The sequence below is a fragment of the Thermobia domestica genome, chromosome 16 (assembly GCF_964235325.1).
Source record: "Thermobia domestica chromosome 16, izTheDome1.hap1.1, whole genome shotgun sequence".
In the NCBI taxonomy this organism is placed as follows: Eukaryota; Metazoa; Arthropoda; class Insecta; order Zygentoma; family Lepismatidae; genus Thermobia; species Thermobia domestica.
This window is the reverse complement of record NC_137469.1, coordinates 126,083,048-126,102,778: the sequence shown is the minus strand read 5'-3', so window position 1 is coordinate 126,102,778 and position 19,731 is coordinate 126,083,048. Positions and strand designations below refer to the sequence as shown.

Sequence of the window (19,731 nt, the reverse complement as noted above, 5' to 3'; positions counted from 1 at the left end):
TGCGTTAATTGAAAATCCCGCGAGCTGCGAGGTGCGTGCAGTAATAAGGTTTCTGACAGCAAAAAACTGTAAACCGATAGAAATCTATCGGCAGCTGTGTGAAGTGTATGGGGACAACATTATCACTGAAGGTGGAGTGCGACAGTGGGTCATAAGATTTAAAAATGGCCGAACCAATGTTCACGACGAAGATCGAAGTGGGAGACCCAGCAAAGTGACTGCCGAACTTGTCGAAAAAGTCGATGTTAAAGTCCGTGAAAATCGAAAGTTCACAATAACGGAACTTTCTTTGAGTTTTCCACAAATTTCGCGAAGTTTGTTGCACGAAATCATCAGCGAAAAGCTTGGTTACCACAAGTTTTGTGCAAGATGGATTCCAAAAATCTTGACAGAGGACCACAAAAATCAGCGAATGGCTGCAGCGTTGCACTTTTTGGACGCCTACAATAAGGATGGTGACTCTTTACTCGATCGCATCGTTACTGGTGACGAAACATGGGTGAAACACGTGAACTGTGAAACGAAATTGCAATCAATGCAGTGGGGGCACACAGGTTCTCCCCAAAAACCCAAGAAATGCATGCAAACAATGTCGGCAAGGAAGATGATGGCGGCTGTTTTTTGGGACAGAAAAGGTGTGATTTTGGTGGACTTCCTGGAAAGAGGCACTACAATAAACGCTCAAAGGTATTGCCAAACTCTGCAAAACCTCAGAAGAGCAATTCAAAACAAGCGCAGAGGAATGTTGAGCTCTAAGATCTTGTTGATTCACGACAACGCCCGGCCCCACACGGCAAATGTCACGCGTGAAGTTCTTGAATCTTTTCAGTGGGAGTTGTTTCCTCATCCACCGTACAGTCCCGACCTGGCACCGAGCGACTTCCACCTATTCCCAGCAATGAAGAAGTGGCTGGCTATGCAGCGTTTTGATGACGACGAACAGCTGCAAGAAGAGGTAACGAAGTGGTTGAAGTCGCAGGCGGCCGAATTTTTCGACGAAGGAATTTCCAAGCTCGTACATCGCTACGATAAATGCCTTAATTTGAATGGTGACTATGTCGAAAAGTAGTATTTGTGTGTGGCTTTCATCTGTATATAATAAAATTTGTTTCCTATACTTTGTTGATTTTTTATTCCAAAACGTAATCTACTTTCTGGATAGCCCTCGTATATATATATATATATATGTATGTGTGTGTGAGTGTGTGTATTCAAGGTGAATGTTTCCATCTTTATTGTTCATGATTTTACTCTTTGGAAAACAGTGAAAATATAAGAATTTAGTACCTCAAACAACTAGGATTCATTAATGCAATTGATTTCTAATATAAGTAAATAGTTATTTAATCATGGCGTTTAAAATATGTGTAGCTGGTTGACTTAAGTGGAAGCAAATACACTTTTACAGGTAAAGAAAATAACTTATAGGTTCATGCCTCTACTTGAAGAGGGTCTTTCTATTCGTGTGGGCAGCAGCAAACATATCCACAACTTGTTAAAGATTTAACGATTTAGCAATTTTCTTCTCAATATAAAGTAACACTAAGTTTTTCAACCTATCATGAGTCATTGACTTGCGTATACAAGTCTTTAATCTTTTCAAAGAAGAGAATGACCTTTCACATGTAGCACTAGAAACTGATATAATCACAGAGATGATACCTAGCTTGTAGGTTTCTAGGAATGCGTTTTTGTAGACACAAAGAAGTTCAACGAAATTCGTTAAGGAATCAGCTTTCGTTTTCTTCTCGTCTTCATACAACTTAATTGTTAGAGCAACCCACATTATGCTTTATTTCTTGTTTAATTATACTTTTTTTTAAAATTATGCTTTATTGTTAATTTCAATGATTATTTTACATTAATCGTGTATAATGTATATTTATTATACATCAAATATTCTAAATATCTTGATCTATTTATTGATATTTTTTTGCAACTAGTTTCTCTCATATTTAATGAACTTTCTACTTAATTCTTTGTAAAGAGATGTGCTTTGCTCGAATAATTTTTTTCTATCATTTGTGTGCGCCTTACAGGTACATATATACAGAAAGGGAAAGTAAAAGATGCCACCAAAAAATACAGAAAGTGCTTAAGTTCAAAAAGTAAACATAACAATACAGTGATGACTCCAGAGGGGGGCAAGGGGGGCGAGCGCCCCCCTAGTAGCTACTTCTGCCTCCCTGACTGCCACCTAGACTGCCCCCCCAGACTCGTACAATCTTTAAACATTCTTCATGTAGTATTATATATCAGTATCATAACCAATCTCATTGACAAATTGTAGTCTACTTTCAATGAATTTAGTATGTGGCAGATTAATCCTCAAGCTTTCTTCTTTGAGCGTCTGGGTATGCACGCATACTTCTGTTTTCTAATTTAGCCCTTTTTGAGGTAAATTTTAGTTATACTTCTTTCTTTTGATTTTTAATAATTGTGCCTAGCGAATAATAGTAGATTTGGTCGACTTGTTTTCTTCTCATTGGATCAACTTCGATTGGAAACAAAAGAAAGGTAAAACCAGTTACGTAACTTGTTTGTATTTGTCCAGGTTTGAAGTTTTCAGTTTCATATTTTGTTTTATTTAAAACTTCTTTTTTCTGAAACATTATTCTCGGCTTCCAATATTCAGAGGATGTGCTTATAACAGCTTGAGTTTGCAACTACCAGGGCTTAATTTTTTGAAGGAGATAAAAAGAGTTGTGTTTTCCCTTCCTGCAAATGATAATAATAAAATTATGGAATGAAATTGATTCCCAATAAAATGTATTGTCAGAGTGCTGATCTTTAGTTAGTATTTGGTTTATACTAGTGCTCCTTTACTTATTTTGTTTCAAAGTACTGACGTGACGTCTACCATATTGACTAGGAACTGCTGAAAAATTCGTAGCCCAACCCAGAAGGAGTGCACGTGGATTGGTGAGGTTTTACTTCTTCTTCTCTTCCCCCGAGCACTACCTTGTACAGTGCTCCAGCTTTCGCAGAAAAGTTAAAAAAATCTAGATTTCCTCGCACCACTGTTCGTAGCACTACCCCTATCAGATCTAAAATGGCGTCTTTCAAGTGTTATTTAAGTTTGGGAAATAAGTACATGTAATAGTTAGACGGAGCTAAATCTGCAGAATAAGAATGATGATCTAGACATTGAAATCCTAGATTATGCAATGTCAGTTATGTTCGCAGGGGCTTGATGGACAGGTGTATTCTCCTGAAGGAACAGAATTCCTTACTTTTCATTTTCCGCAGCGTTGTACTTTGAATTTTTCTTTCAGTTTTGTAAGTAATGTAGAGATTCTGGATTAAATATCTGACCATTGAGGAGGTAGTCTACCACTCCATACTTATACCAGAAGAATGTTCCAAACAGTTTCTCAACCTACTTCTGTGTCTTAAACTTCTTGGGGCGATGGAGAAATGAGTGCTACTACTCCATTGACTGTTGTTCCGATTCAGGATCATAGTGGTACAACCATATTTCATCTATGGTTACTATTCGTCAGCGAAATTGATCAGCATTACGGTCAAATTGGAAGAATACTTCTCTTAATGCCGTTACCCTTTTATTCTCCTGACATATATTTTGGGAACCCATTATACCCTGCGCATACCCAAGCCATTCTGAATTATGCTACCGACGAGTTCCAAAGAAATGCCCAGAATCCCTGACACAAGTTTTGCTGAGAAGGTAAAAACTGAGAAAGCGGGGTGCAGACCTCAGACTGTAATAAAATATAAATAGCTTAAATTATTTTTGTCACACAAAAACTGGGTGGCCTAGGCCCTCCGGCCCCGGGCTATATCCACCACTGGCTGAAATGCTGCAATTTTCAAGAATAATGTCACAAATTTCATCCATAATTTCAGGAAGAGTCGTTGCTTTTAATCATCCTGGATGTAAAGCATAATTTGTTGAGAAATTGCTACGTTTATACTAAGCCACTTACTTCTTCACCACTATATATAACGGAGGAGAGTCCCGTGGTGTTTCACTGATTTCCTAATTAATTTACTTCGGTGACTTTCCTTGGTGGAACAAAAATGTTATAACAGTAAGGATCTGGATGTTCGTGAAATTATCTGTTTGGGCACACATAATCACTTCAGAGGCCTGAGAAACAATAAGAATTTCATTATTAATATGAAAATTTATATTTGTACATACAGAGATATGTTTTTCTAAACTACGGTTTCATTTTTCTACCTAGTACCTACACTCCTGGATTGGACTACGACATTTTCAGCAGCTCCTCGTAAATTCTCTCTCTGTCTCTCTCTCTCTCCCTCTCTCTCTCTCTCTCTCTCTCTCTCTCTCTATATATATATATATATATATATATATATATATATATATATATATATATATAGAGAGAGAGAGAGAGAGAGAGAGAGAGGGAGAGAGAGAGAGATACGTAGCATATAGACGAATGTGTTACTTGTAGCATACGCGAAAGTAATTCAATTTATGTTTAGGCTTCAAAAGTTTCATTGAAAAATATTTCATGTGCAGACGTTACTTATTTGTTAGTTACAAATTTTATTTTAAATAAGTTTAATTTATAATCATATAGATCTAACATAAAAACAGCAACGAAATACACAATGTAATGTAAAATAAGTCAAACGTAATAAATATGTCATTTTTGGTATGGCAAATAGCCGCCTCCGAAAATTTATCTGCCCCTTCTTTGCCCCCCTAAGAACTTAAAGCTTGCGTCGTCACTGTAACAATATAGTATGGAGTTCTTGCATACTATTCATTGTTGGCGGAAAAATTTCTTCTTTTACTTTCTTTTCTCCACATCAAAGGATTACACCGAAAAGTTTACAGAAATGAAAATAAGCTTTTCATTGTTGCATTGTTATGTTCTCAATGATTTTGCATTGTAAATATTGGCTTTAAAAATATTAACACAGTATGTTAAACTTTCAGTTAAAGAGAATTTTCCAAGAATTGTGCTATATATTTTAAATTATGCTTTATGCTTTATTTTCTAAAATTATACTTTTAAAACTAGTTTCCCAATGTGAGTGCATTTTGGCGTTCACCCAGTGTCGTGACCATAGTACTCTCATAGTGTGATCCGACTCGGATCGGGTCAGTTCGGGTCGGGTTACGGGTCGGGTCAACTCGGGTCGGGTCAGCCGGGTCAGTTCGGGTCGGGTTGTCGGGTCAGGCTACTCGGGTCGGGTCAGCTCGGGTCGGGTTGTCGGCTCTGGTTATTCGGGTCGGGTTGTCGGGTCGGGTCAGTCAGGTCAGCTCGGGTTGGGTTATTCGGGTCGGGTTGTCGGGTCGGGTCAATCGGGTCAGCTCGGGTCGGGTCAACCGGGTCAGCTCGGGTCGGGTTATCGGGTCAGGTCAATCAGATCGGGTCACGGTTCGGGTCAGTCGGGTCGGGTCGGGTCAGTCAATTCGGGTCACGGGTCGGGTCGGTCTTCAACCCGACCCGACCCGACCCGTTGAGAGCACTAATCAACTGATATTCTAATGGAGAACCATATATTTACGACAACTACTCAAAGGAGTTTCTTGCAAATGAAAATAACAAACGTTATTTCATAAATCTCCTCAAAACATTAGAGGGAAACAAAGTATCATTTGAAGAAGCCGAAACTGACGCAGACATTCTCATTGTTTCAGTCGCGCTACGAGAAGCTGCTATGGGAAGTGAAGTTGTTGTAGTTGGGATAGTGACTTGTTAGATTTACTGACTGCTTTATCTACACCTGAAAATAAAATTTGGTTCCTCAAGCCTGGAACAAAACATGCTAACGAAAAGGAAACTGTAGTTTTTAACATCTCGAAACAAAAATCTGCTCTCAAAGACGCTTGTGAGGTTTTATTATTTGCTCATGCAATGAGTGATTGTGATACTACTTCGGCGCTTTTTTGGAAAGGGAAGGTAAAAGTTCTGCGTTTATTGAAACAGAACGAACCCCTTCGAAAAGAAATGGAAGTGTTTAACTGTGGAGACTCAAGTAAAGAAGAAATATTAAATGCTAAAGAAAAATTCCTTCTTGCATGATATGGAGCTGGCCGATGCACGTCATTAGATGAATACAGTATTTCTAGTGTAATTGTATCGTTGGAAAACAGCAGCTACATTCTAAGTTGGAATTAGGAGTATCTATTACCACCAACAGGTGCTGCTGCTGCTGCTCAACATTCTTTCAGAGTTTATTTGCAAATACAACAATGGCTGGGAAATACATTAGATCCTACCGAATGGGGATGGAGTTATATTGATGGTTCACTGAATCCGTTACCACAACTCTGGAACCAGTACCAGTTACTCTTATGACACTTATTTTATGTTAATGCAAGTTGTCTTGCCGAAAAAAAATGTGAATGTGCTAGAAAAGGTCACCGTTCAGCAATGTGTAGTAACTGCTAAGAAAGGTCGTGTGAAAACTGTAATGATGTCAACGAATTGAATGAGGATGTAGGCGAGGTATTTTGATTCAGTGCTGGTGACATGAAGATCTCAAATCTTAATATGTCTTTCCAGTACTACTTATTTTTTATACTCCAATATTTTGCAGAAAATATAATTGAGGAAAGGTACGTAAAGGTATATTCTCGACCCAGAGATATTTTATCCTCTATTCTTCATTTAATTACGGATCGATCTATTATACAAGATGTGGTTAATATTGAGAAAATGACATTATTTACATAAGACAAAAAGGACAAACAAGTGTGAAGTTTAAATGTTAGCTTTTTGGGTGTAACTCTAAGGGATTAGTTATTTTTTCCTTTAAAAAATCAATTATACTAAAGTTTAACAACTCAAGATTTGTATATGGTTATGCAACCAGCAAAGTAATATCCATTTATTTTTAGAAGAACCATCATATATTTCTTACGGTTTGTCATAATGTAACCAAAATTGCGTCAAATAAAAGAACAATTTTGTACCTATCTTTTGTGTTATGTATTGAATCTGCGTATTTTGTACATCTTTAGTGCTATTTCCTAAAATATGTTTTCGTACGTTTCAAAATCTTAATTATTTAATTATTCTTCACTTACTAAAACAAAACATATGAATAATACTATTATTTTCAGATTTCTTATTTACTTCTCTTTAATTTAGTGGGAGTTTCAGGACAATATGTCAATTAGCAAGGAAGTTATAGCGTATTTCGTAAATATTAAGAAAATCCGCTATTTTCCAAGATGGCGGCCAGAGCACAGCATGAATTTTCGGGTACTTTTAGTATATTGATTAGGACATCATAAGGAAACTTTCTGAAAAGTTTCTTGCTTGTATGAATTTTTTCCGAGTTCGCCTAAAATTTGGACCTTCATTTACTGTACTATTACCCATATGCATTACTGTAAAATTTGCGTGTATTCAAATGGCGGTGCGACTTTGGCTTCACATAGTGCGATTTGGGAAACCTGTTGGGTAAATCGCACCAATCGCAGGCTTCATCATTTTTATCACATCAAGATATCGTTATGAAATCACTGTAGAAAAACTGTAAACTATAAGGTTCAATACGATCAAAAAATCATTTTAAATTTCTTCAAAAGTTCCCATTTAAAGCAATTTGTGTAAAAAAAAATATAAAAAAAAGGTGCGATTTTGGCTCTCTCCCCCATTTAGTACATAAATTTCGCCTAAAAGTTTTAATTTTTTTTTCGAAGCGGGGATCGGACCCCTCTAAATACGCCCCTATTATCTGGAAACACAAATAGACGTGGGCAAAAAGAATTTTCGTCTTAAATGTCCATGGTGATTTCCCCGTTGGACGAGTTAACAGTTTAAAAACCCTATGCTACTAAGAGAAGAAAGCAGGATTCACTCGTTACCCGTTCAAAACGGGATTTTCTTTAACCATTCTCTGCATGATACTCGTTTTCATACTGTGCTTACATACATTTGAGTCTCATTGCATTATGATTATTATCTTCCATAATCGAAATAACAGAACAGAAACGAGATTTTACTTCTTTTCTCTTCAAATTAATTTATTTCGGAATTTGATTTAAATCAACGATTTTTATTTAAAAAATCAAGTGATTTAAATCTTGATTAAAATCGTGATTTAAATCAGACTGATTTAAATCAATCCATCCTGGTAGATTGTGAATGGATCTTCACGATACAAATAAAGTTATTGTAAAATTTCTACCCTGTTTTATTTGCTTAACCAGTGCAACGAACTTTTTGACTTATCTTCGTATATTTGTTAAAAATTTATTTACAAGTAGTATGTGCGTTACCGTTTGGAAAAGACAAACACCAATAGATAGAATCTATTATGTTGATAGTGTAATTTGCTATGTACGTATACTACATAAATAACAGTGCTTTTCAGTAATATAAAAACTCAATTGCGTAATATTGGTAACAACTTAGCGTCACAAAAGTTTATTTTCTCGAAAATGGCGCATGTGATTTTACCTGTAGCAATGTCATTTTGTTCAGCTCTTTGTGATTTAATGACTGGTATATGTCTTACCTATGGATAATACTTTAGTTAAACAAAAATTAGAAATTAAGACTAGACTCTACATACACCAAGGGGTTACGCGTAACACCGCCCACCAAGGAAGGGTTAAAAAATGTCCGTCATATAAATCATTTTCCGTCATATATCATTGTGTGTTATGTATCGTCATTGTACTGGTATCATAATAAAGAACTTAAGGAGGATATACTGTATATCAATAAAAGTTCTACCTTAGTGAGTAGCATGGATTTCATACAGTATCAGTTTTTAGATTTACAAAGGAATTCGTTATCCTCCATTTTCTCTAAAACTCATATATATAATTTATTCAGCACAGCAAATTCTGTCGAGTATTTTTTTTTTATTATTTTTTTTATTAAAGGCTGAACACATTGTAGAATTTATATGTATTAACTTTGACTAATTTTTTTCCTCTTTCTTCCTAGACGTTGTAATTCCAACAAATTCACCTGATCGAGCTTCCATAGTATTAAAAGCAGGACAGAGAGTGATGGTTTTGAAGAGTCCGAAAGGTATTTATATGCAGCTGGAAAATGGAAAAATTATTGCGATCAGAACAGCTTTTAAAATGGGAGAACAACAACGAAAAGGGCACGAAACGCAGAATAAAGGAATATCGACGGAGAAAACAGAAGGAATGGACGCCAAAACTCAGTTCATGTCTAATACTCACTCGCAGCAGCAAACAGGAGGTGAATTTAAGAAAGGTAGGTTTATAGCATCTGTTTCGCATATATGTATAGCTCAGATCATTGAAATGTACAGGATTTTAGGGCTAAATTTGACAGGTGCCGTTGAAAAACAACAACAGGTAATATCTGAGTCAAAACGAAATATATTGGAAACATGGAAAAGTGACATAAAGAAGACAACATTGAAAAGAGAAATCACTCAAAAAAAAAAAAAAAATCCATAACTGCCTCGAGGTGTGTCTAATCTGGTTCACGTGACATGCAAATTCTCTCGAGATAAGATCCACGAACTCCACCTGAACCGTGTCGATCAGGTGGGTCTTGGTGTGACGGTTATATGTTACGTGTGTACCATATTCACGCGTGTACCATATGTTAGGTGTGTAACATAATAATAATCCATAGAGGAGCCACACGTTGGAACTGGTGGAATCGTGAAAAATTTGAGGCAGCCACTTCTGAATCTTTCCAGTGGTACGCCAAGAGAGCTGGAAACCTTGCTGTGGTGGTGGTGAACCTTGCTCTAACGTGTAGAGTTTTCCACAGGGTGTCTATCGGTCATGAAAGTCACGAAAGTCACCAAAAAGTCACAAAATCAGAAAACGGTCATGGAAGTCAAGAAAAAGTCACAAAATTTAGCTTTCCGGTCACGATTTTCTTTATCTGTACAAATATAAGTACGACTTGGAAATTTTGTTCTATAAAACGTCAAAATTCATCATCAAAAATGTCTATGGTCGGTTTTAGATGCTACCAAATCGCAAGCAAAGCACTTCTATCGCATGCATGGTAATTCTGCTTAATTCGCACCCAAATTCGCTCTTGAGAATGTTACGAAATTTTATGATTTGGTAAAGAAAAGGTCACGAAAAAGTCACGAAATTTCATTTTGGAATTGTATTAGACACCCTGTTCCAGCAGACACTCCCAACCCAAGAGTTGCCCAGTCCACACAGCCATTCGAATTGAACACTTAAGGTGCTGTTCAAAGGGGTGTGATGGAACACATCACCTTCACTAAAAACACATCTAAATACCATCATATTTTGCAGAAATTTAAGTGCATAACGTAGACATCTATCTGTTGCTCTGGAAGTTGTATACGTGTTTTTGACACTTTCTTTCCTTTCATCACAGGAGAACTACAATGTTCTGGTTCAAAGCTACTTTTTTGCCGTGATCAGTCGGTTTGCTCCAGCTTTTTCTGTAGGTATTGGCTTTCACGCCACTTGTTGAAGTGATAGCAGGAATCCTCATTTACAGCTAGTTGTGTGGTAGACGCCGGAATATGTTTGTGCATTTTCTTACCAGCTACGACTTCGTAGTCTCAGTTTGCTCTGCATTTCACGTTTTATCGCTTTAAGTGTGTTCGCGTAGCATTGAAAAGCTCTCTTGATTGCGGGATTTGGATGCTAGGACGAATCTCATGATGCAGGTAAATTTTTTCTAGTATGCCTGTGGAGATACGGACAAAATCTCGCGGCCGAAACATCGCTGCCCAAAATCTCGCCGGCCAAAACCTCGCGGGACAAAATCTCGCCGGCCAAAACATCGCGTGGCCAAAACCTCGCTGCGAATGAAACTTTTCTTTAAAATTTACTCTGAGTTTCTTAATATGCAATTCCACATTACAAATAATAATAATCATCAAAATAATAATAATAATAATAATAATAAGAAGAAGAAGAAGAAGAAGAAGGAGAAACAAAACATCGTGTGCGTGGGCTTTCTCGGGTTATTCCCGTTTCCTCCCACTTTCTTTATTCGATCATTTCCTTTATCCTGGCCATCTACGTCTCCTTTAATCTACAGGACATAATCAAGGGACGTCGCAAAAACTCATATATTATTTCATACTTTCATAAATATTATTAGATTTTTGTTAAAATTTTAAGTTTTTGGATGTTCCACAGTTCACGAAAGTAACCCCGTTAGTTGTCATTATTTTCCTTATGCAAACTTTCTTTCCCTATAACCAGTCTAAAAACATCATCTCGCCTTACCTTCACATTGAAATCCTCTAATAATGAAATAGAATTTTCATATAGTATCGCGGGACTTGGTCAAATACCCGTGATACTTCTTCTGAAACAGCGTCTTGTATAGCGACATCCTTATCATCTGTTGGAACATTTACATTTTGGTCAGGCGAGATTTTGGGTATGGCGATATTTTGGGGCGCGAGGTTTTGGCCCGGCGACGTTTTGGGCGGCGAGGTTTTGGCCCGGCGAGATTTTGTCCCGCGAGGTTTTGGCCAGGCGAGGTTTTGGGAGGTGAGGTTTTGGCCAGGCGAGGTTTTGGTCCGCGAGGTTTTGTACCCAAATCATGCCTGTGGCTTCAACTCACTATTGCAGTCCCTTTCCATATCTGAACCTAGAGGGTAAAAACATATTTAGATTCGGCGAACAAATCTCGACACCACATATTTATGTACAATATATAAAGTGTCAAATTTCGTCTGCACAGCCTGTATATACAGCATAGCGTAATATTTTAATGTGTACCTTTTTGCGTTAGTGCCATTAAACGAACGTGGTATACAACATAGCATTACACTACTATACTGTTAAGAAACTTTGAATAGCAATAAATCCAGCTTGCATCTTGTTTTAAGTACACACACTATGTCCTGCAGCGTTTTATCTCCATTTAGTCTCCAGATGTTGGTATAGGATGTCTGTATACCTTATTTAGATAGAAACGAACTTATTGTAATTAGAAAAAAAAAGAAAAAAATAATAAATGTTACACTCGGAACTTGACTAGAGATAAGAAGAACGGAATGTGTATAATTGCTGTAGTAGTTTATAACCAATAACTCTCAAGAACGAAATATCCATTATTGTTAGAATATACCACAATATAATTGACTTCAATGACGGTTGGGTCTAAAAATAAACAAATTTATGAACATGATAGAACTTAATTTACTAGTCTTTGTACGGTTACATTACACTCATCTACGGTCCGTGTTTTCTAAACATAAAAAGGTTCCGGTACGCTGGCAATTCATCTTACATCTTAATGACCACGCTTTGCAATATACAGGGTGTCTCTAAGGTCCGCTGACATAGGGTAACTCTATTATCATCAGATTTACAAAAAATGTAAGAAGGGAAAATGTCTCCAAATATGTTTTCAATCTAAAGTGAAAGATATTTTTTTTTTTTTAAATCGGACCAGCCGTGTAGGTTGTATACTCTTATTGAGACCCATGTTAAATGAAAATGCAACGTTGCATTTACCTGGGCTCTCAACATAAGTTAATGAAGTTACTGTCTTTTATGCTAACATGTCGATGGCCAGCCCAATTCAAACAGTAACTTCATTCAATTATGTTGTGGGTCAGGTAAACGGCAACGTTGCATTTTTATTTAACATTGGACGCATAAAGAGTGTACAGCCCAAACGGCTCGTCCGATTTAAAAAAAAAAAAAAAATCCTTCACTTTAGATTGAAAACATTTGGAGACGGTTTTCCCTCTTATATTTTGTTGTAACTCTGATAATAACAGTTGCCCTATGTCAGGGGACTTTTGAGACACCCTGTATATGGTAGGTAAATTTATTAGAAATTCGCTGATAGGAAGTTTTGATGTTATTTACGCCGCTCTACCGATTAATATAGAGTTATTGTTAAACGACACATACAATGTGAATGAGATGAGCTTAGTTATCTCATTTATATGTATCAGTGCGATTTGACGAAAAATTTGTTGGTAATAAAAACATCCCATAAAGTACTAGAAAAGTAGATCAATTTATTACTATTATTTTGAAAACTTGCAAAGTTGATAGTGGATTAATAAGATTTAAGACACACAAATACGTGTATTCACATTTGGAAATCGAACTTCAATGGGTACTTCTTCATAAAATTGGTTATGGGAAAGTACTGTTGAAATCTGGTTCCGCACAAAAAATGTTGGGTCTCCTTTTTGTCAGTATTGAATATCACACCAAGGACACTGTTGAACAAACTTGCAGACACTCAAAATGGTAAAGGGGGATTCAGTGGTAAATCGTTCATCTGCAGTGCGTAAAGGCTGTACTTCAGTGCTGTCCCACATCAGTTTTTTTTTTTTTTGGGGGGGGGGGGTCATCTCACTTCCTTGTTTCATCAAGTTTTTTTTTCTTCTTTTTCACCATCATTCACTTACCCATCCCCTAAAAAGTCGTAACGGGGAATGTTGAAACTACTACCTCACTTCGTTTCATACAGTAATTGTTTGTGAAATCAATACTTGAGTCGACCCTAGCCTTTTTTGTAAAATTTGAGAAAAACCTTTTTTAGTACTCCTTGATAAACTTAAAACTGAAGTAATGAATATGATCTTAAAAACTGAAATTGACTCATTTGTAATCAAATTGTTAAAAATGATGAATGGAAACACTAGTTATGTTAAATAAAACTTAACTACATCTGCAGCTTCTACATTCAATGTTTAGGTTAATAGAGAGAGCGAGAAAGAGAGAAACTTGAATTTTAATGTTTCCTAATGATAATATAATCAACAATTTGTTATATTACCGATTTACATTTACTTTTTGCAAGCAAGTCTAATGAGAAGTGAATTAGTTATAGAAAGAAAAGAAGCATAATTTGAGAAAAAATTCTCATGTTTTGTTAGTGTCTACAGATCTATCACAGGTTTAATATTAAATTGTCACTCCTTTCATTAAGAAATTATCGTTTTCCTTTTTTCTTTCTTAAATCAACAATCACTTTAACAAGAGGTCTCTTTCTAATTGTAAACGTTTGCACTAAAACTGGAAAATGTGTTTATAAAATATTCGATCAATAGGTGAGCAACTTAACTTAGTTAACAGGTGCAAAGTTTGACTAGTCCAAACCGTCTAGTGACGTAATCAACAGTGTTATAAAGCTTCCTTTGACCTGCAAAACCTGGAGAAGTTAGGGAATTCGGCTTATTCATAAGAAGTCCTGGAAAAGTCAGCGAATTTTAAGCAGGGATTTTTTTTTTTTCTCAGAACCCATTTCTCTTTCTGCCTTACTCGGGTATTATGTAGAGATATAAGATAAATTAGTTCGTCTTGCAAAACGTCTTCACCGACACACCACAACATATATATTAAATAGATGAGAAATCCCTTATATCCTATGAAGATCGCGAAAAATAGAGGTCTTTTCTTGCATTATATTTAGATCTGAAAACTTATAAATCATGACCTGGAAAGCCTGGAAATGTCAGGGAATTCGTGTTCGCCAAATAGGTGGAAGCCTGAGTTAGCGTTTTCACTCATCATTTTTAATAATTTAAATTATAATCTATTTAATGTAGAAGAATGAGAGTGAGTAAGCAGATATTTTAATTTCAGATAAATTCTAAATTTCTATTTTTGAAATTTTCGCAGGTATGAACTCTTCATCTGTATCAACAGGCAGCATGACCACAAGCCAACGGGTGGGCACTGTTCCACCGCAAAAGACCGCAAGTGTTACAATTACGCCAAAGAACGTGCATCCTAGTACCAATATGAATAGTGGTATGGACACGAATAGTTCAGGGACTAAATCTATGGTGCATATGGGTACACATGGTAAACACGGAACGTGGAGTGTTGGTGTTGCGTCAAGTGGGGGTCCCAAAACTACTGTACCTGGAAGTCAGCCTACAGCAGCTGCGAAACCGTACTACCATCACAGCAGTCAGAATCATAGGGAGACGATGGAGAAACCTGAGTATTTTGAGAGTTCTACTAATACAGTACCAAGCAGCAGTCCACGATCGTACAATAGTAGCCAGTCGAGTCAGTATAATTCAAAGACAGATTACAGGAATTATCACGCAGTGCATGAGAATATGGGTTCGCATCGAGAACATCACATGATGACACATGGAAACCAAGGAAATAATACGAGTAATAATAGCGCCAGTGGTAGTAGTAGTAGTAGTAGTGGTGGTGGTGTGAAACACGATATGTATGGTAAACACTCTGAAATGAATGTAAACTATCAGTACAATAGGGTAGATACAGGTAAGGATGTCGGGAATTACCACTCATCAATGTATAATACAAATTGTATGCGCGTTGATCCCCATCTAAGTAAATCAGATAGTTTAATGAAACATGACTACAATAGCAGTCAGTCAAATATTAAATCAAGTAGCTTTAGTAAAGTGGAACCAGTGCAAATGAATATGGACACTAGTCAAACGAAATCGAATGTTAGTAAGTCTGGAGTATATGGCTCGATGCCTACGCCTAAAACATACCCTGACAGGCAAGAAAAGCATCATTCCAAATCTAAATCTGATCCGTATGAGTTTGAAGATGATGTACATGGCGGCATGCGTAACACAAGTAATGCAATGAATAATACGAATAATCAAGTGGCACCTACCAAGTCTACTTCATATACAAATGTCAACAGTTCTCAAGCAACATCTGCAAATACGCATACTAAAGAACCAGTCAAACAAAGCTATTACCCGGATCAAACACAGAATGTAAAATCATCCCACAGTAGCACAAGTGCTCCTATAAATAATACGTCCAACGTTCCACCGTGTAATGCTCCAGTGGCAGAGAATAGCACTACCATGGATTCAGGTGGAAATAAAGCTGCCCAGACGGAGACTTATAATACCACCAACTACAGTAATAACCAGTATCAGTCTACGTATTACGGATCTCAAAGTTCTCAGGAATTTAGCACCCCATCTTACTATGAAAACCAATTTCCTAGGCAAGAAGAGCAAAGCAGCAGAAAAGATACGGCGAGTAGCATGGAAGTTAGCAACAATGAGAGAGAATCCTCAAAGACGCAGAGCGCAGCACCAAGTTCCCGAAGTGAAGAAACTGCAGCAACCAGCGCTACACCATACACATCTACCTCAGGAGCTCCACCTCCACAAAATTACGGAAACGTGGATTCCAGTAGTATGATGAATTATAACCCTTGTCAGTATTCAATTCCTTCATCGTCGAGTGTTCCCTCTACACCATTTCCAAATGTCCCCAGTTATTCGCCTCTGAGACCAACCTCTTCACATTTAACTCCTCCATACCCATCCGGTTACTCAGTGTCCTCCGCTGGTTACAACAACATGCAACAATTTGGATGTCCCCCACCCCCGCAACACGATACTGATTATGGGAGAGGAGCTATGTATAGTGCATTCCATAGGCCTGAACCTCATTTCGCTGCACCATCAACAGACGTTGGCTCTTTCCTACAGATGTCTCCGAATAACCTTCCCCCATCACCATTTTCTCTCCCTCGACCTCCCCACTTCCCACCTTCAGGTTCACAGGCGACCAATTATTATGGTCAAAATATGTATTCTCCTTATAGCAGATCTGGCTACGGCGCACCAGATCCAAACTTGCCAGGCTATAGCCATCCTTATTCTTCACCTTCTGTCCCTCAAATGCCAGGCTTTAGTCCATTCCTTATGCACCCTTCGATACCTCAGAGCCCGCCGGCGATGCCCAATGTCCATCACCCATATCCGCTGTCTTCCTCGCAAAATGCTGGAGTGAGTCCAGCCACGCACGGAGAGCCACAAGGTGGCCAGTCACAATAAATTGGCAAGAGCAGTCTCGAAAAAGTCCGTTTAGCTTTGTCCGTTTCCATAAACACGGTTAGTCTCTTTGTGGAAACAGTTGTAGTGCTTTAGGCGGTTAAAGAAAAAAGTAGAAATTCCATATGGAGGTAGGCATATATATAACTGTCAAGTTGAACATTCAGAATTAGGATGTAAGAATTGTTATTTTGTCGTAACCTTCTGTGAAATGAACTTTTTTCTCTACATTTTTTTTTTAATAAAAAGGAAATTTAGCCGCAAGCGAAGCAAAAAGTGAGTGATGAAAAAGTAATTGTATTTTTACGTTTCTTGAACAAGCAGAGAAAAGCGTAGCTTTCAATTATCTTTGTTCGGTGCTTGTTACTGATGTAATATTTCGGTAACATTTAGTAATTTATTTAAACTTAAAAGTATTCTTGCTCTGTTAAATGACTAGTCACAACCACTAGTAAGTAAGTAAATAGAAGGAATGATGTGTGTGGCTTATGTAAGAGAAAGCATTTACAAGTTACTTGACGACCTGAAAAATCCATCATCAGTGTGTTATATTTTGTAAATGCCTGCCTGTGTACTGAATTTCAGTAGTGTTTGGGCTATTATTAACGTATATTATATCCCTGCTCCCTCTTTCCCTCCCATTCTGTGTTCCTCGAAGTAAAGTACATTTTTTGCTGTTATTGTAGAATTGTATTTTGTATGAAAGCATTATTTGACAAATGCTGTTAGAGCTTAAGAGGCATTATATATATACATATAATTATATATACTAATTGTAAGTATCAAAGACATCTTGTTGGAATTTTACTTCTTTCTTATGTATAGTTGACGTTTCTCGTGTATCTTAAGTTGATAAATTTATTGTAAAACAAAACATGAAATTAGCGTTAATGCTTTATTATTCTTGAAAGTTCCTGAGGGAAGGAATTCTCTTTTGTATTATTATGTTTTTTTTCTTTTTTTTTAAAATCTGAATAGATATATTCTGTTTATTGTTGTATATAGGTACAAATTATTGATTTGGATTCATTTTTTATTGAGTAACTTTTATTGTTTTTTTAAAAACTATCATTCATTGAACGTAAAAATAAATAAATAAAGTTGTTTATCTCTTCTAAGAAAAGAGTAGAACAAAAATATATATATATGAATGTATGTATATGTGTACAATATGTATGTATGTATGTATATGAGTGTTTTTTGCGTGCGCACGTGTGTATGTGTGTGTGTGTGTGTTTGTGTGTGTGTCTGGGTGTGTATATTTGTATACGTGTTTGTGAGAGCGCATGCAGGCATGTAGACAATTGCGATATCATGCAGTAGCACATTAGCACATTTCCCTATATTTGTGCTCACATGTGCACCACATCTTTCTATGTATGTGTGTATGTGTGTGTATGTTATGTATACAAACAACTGAGTAAGGAAACTTCTTAAATGGCACAAATATGTTTTGAGTTTTTTTTTAATTATAGTAAAATGTGTGCAATTTATTTATTATTTTTATGCCAAATTTTCGAATAGAAGGAAAACGAAAGGTGCTTTATGAAGAGTGCTACACTACAGTTGATAACTTGAACATTCAGTTCGTATGTTTTAGAAGAAATTTAAGAAAGAAAAAAAAATGGAGTGACTTTTAGTGTACGCGTGTGAGTGTAAGACTTAAGCACATGGAAATCTTCCCTTCATAATTGACCACAAAAGTAAAAGAAATTCCGTAATTTTTTTTTTTCTTTTTCAATAATAGCTTCTGGACACAATTCTATTGCAATCCATTCTGAAAAAGTAATTATAGCTAATTAACTGAATTACTGTTACTTTTGTGATCGATTATGGCTACTCGTTTCTTGAAAACTGGTTTCATTTCTGATAAAAAGTAAAAAAGATATATATGTATTTAAATAAGAACTGAAAAATAGAGTGTAGTAATAAATATATATGTAAGGTAAGTTTATGTATGTATTGCATTTCATATAAATCATTAACAGAACGTTTATAATTATGTCCTTTTATGTTGATGCTGCTTCATGTATTCATAGAGCATGATGTTTAAACAAAAAGAAAAAAAGAAAGAGAAAATTGTATACGTAAACTTGTATATTGTACGAATGGAATCGCTGTAAAAGAGTAGATTAACTGTGCAAATGTGCCAAGTGTGCATGCTTCATCTAAGCTCTGTAAAAGCTCTCTGAAAACAAAAAAAGATACTATTACTACTATATGTAAACAATTCGATTTATTGTGATAAAATCAATCTCTTTGACGATAATAAATCTGTGTATGGAGTCAGGATTCATCGTAGCTATGTATAAAAAAGTGCAAATAGTTTCTGAGTCCAGTGACACATTCAAAGAGAAGAAAAATAAAAATTAAACAATTCGTCAACTTCATCATTCATCGGTGTGTGTTCTTAAGTTGTGAACATGGCAGCTTAATCCATTATCGAAGTAATTAAACTGTATTTAAAAATATATACATATATTTGTCTTTCAACTTGAGTTTTTTGCGAATCTTGTAACTTGGTACCTCATTTCTTTTTTGTACGTTTTGTGTAACGGAAAAATCACAGCCGATCATTTTCATGTGTGGTATAGGACGTGTTGGTAGGGTGTGTGGGAATTGATATACCCTAAGAGGACAAGCGTTAAAACCAGTAAGCGTAAAATTAGTTTCACCGATCTTCGACGAGTGAAAAAATAAATAACGGTCTTACATTTCCACAAATATTATGTTGGTATGACTGACATGTCCGATTCGACGTCTGGTGGGAAATTCACCCCAGCAAAACAATACGGAGATTGACTATAGTCACACAAATGAAAATGAAATATTTTTTAGTTTAACGTTTCATGGCAATATACCTTAGGCTAAAGGAGAGTGATGATTAATGAAAGTGAAGTTAAATTTTGTAGTGCTCTCCAACTGGGAATTGAACCTGGGATCACGCGCTAGCCACTCAACCAGTGAAGAGGGCCTAAGGTCACGCATCAAACGTCTCACAAACTA

General features: G+C 36.5%; 1 protein-coding gene across 2 annotated transcripts in view; it reads left to right on the top strand.

The window, feature by feature from the left end:
* The window catches only part of LOC145673398 (uncharacterized), a 125,171-nt gene extending 105,953 nt beyond the window's left edge, over positions 1 to 19,218 (top strand). For both annotated transcript variants that reach the window (XM_081743060.1, XM_081743058.1), the window contains exons 15-16: positions 8,910 to 9,191; positions 14,552 to 19,218. In XM_081743060.1, the coding sequence (XP_081599186.1) occupies positions 8,910 to 9,191; positions 14,552 to 16,728 (2,459 nt within the window). In that variant the 3' untranslated portion in view covers positions 16,729 to 19,218. The remainder of the gene's footprint in view (positions 1 to 8,909; positions 9,192 to 14,551) is intronic.
* Positions 19,219 to 19,731: the final 513 nt, after the last annotated feature.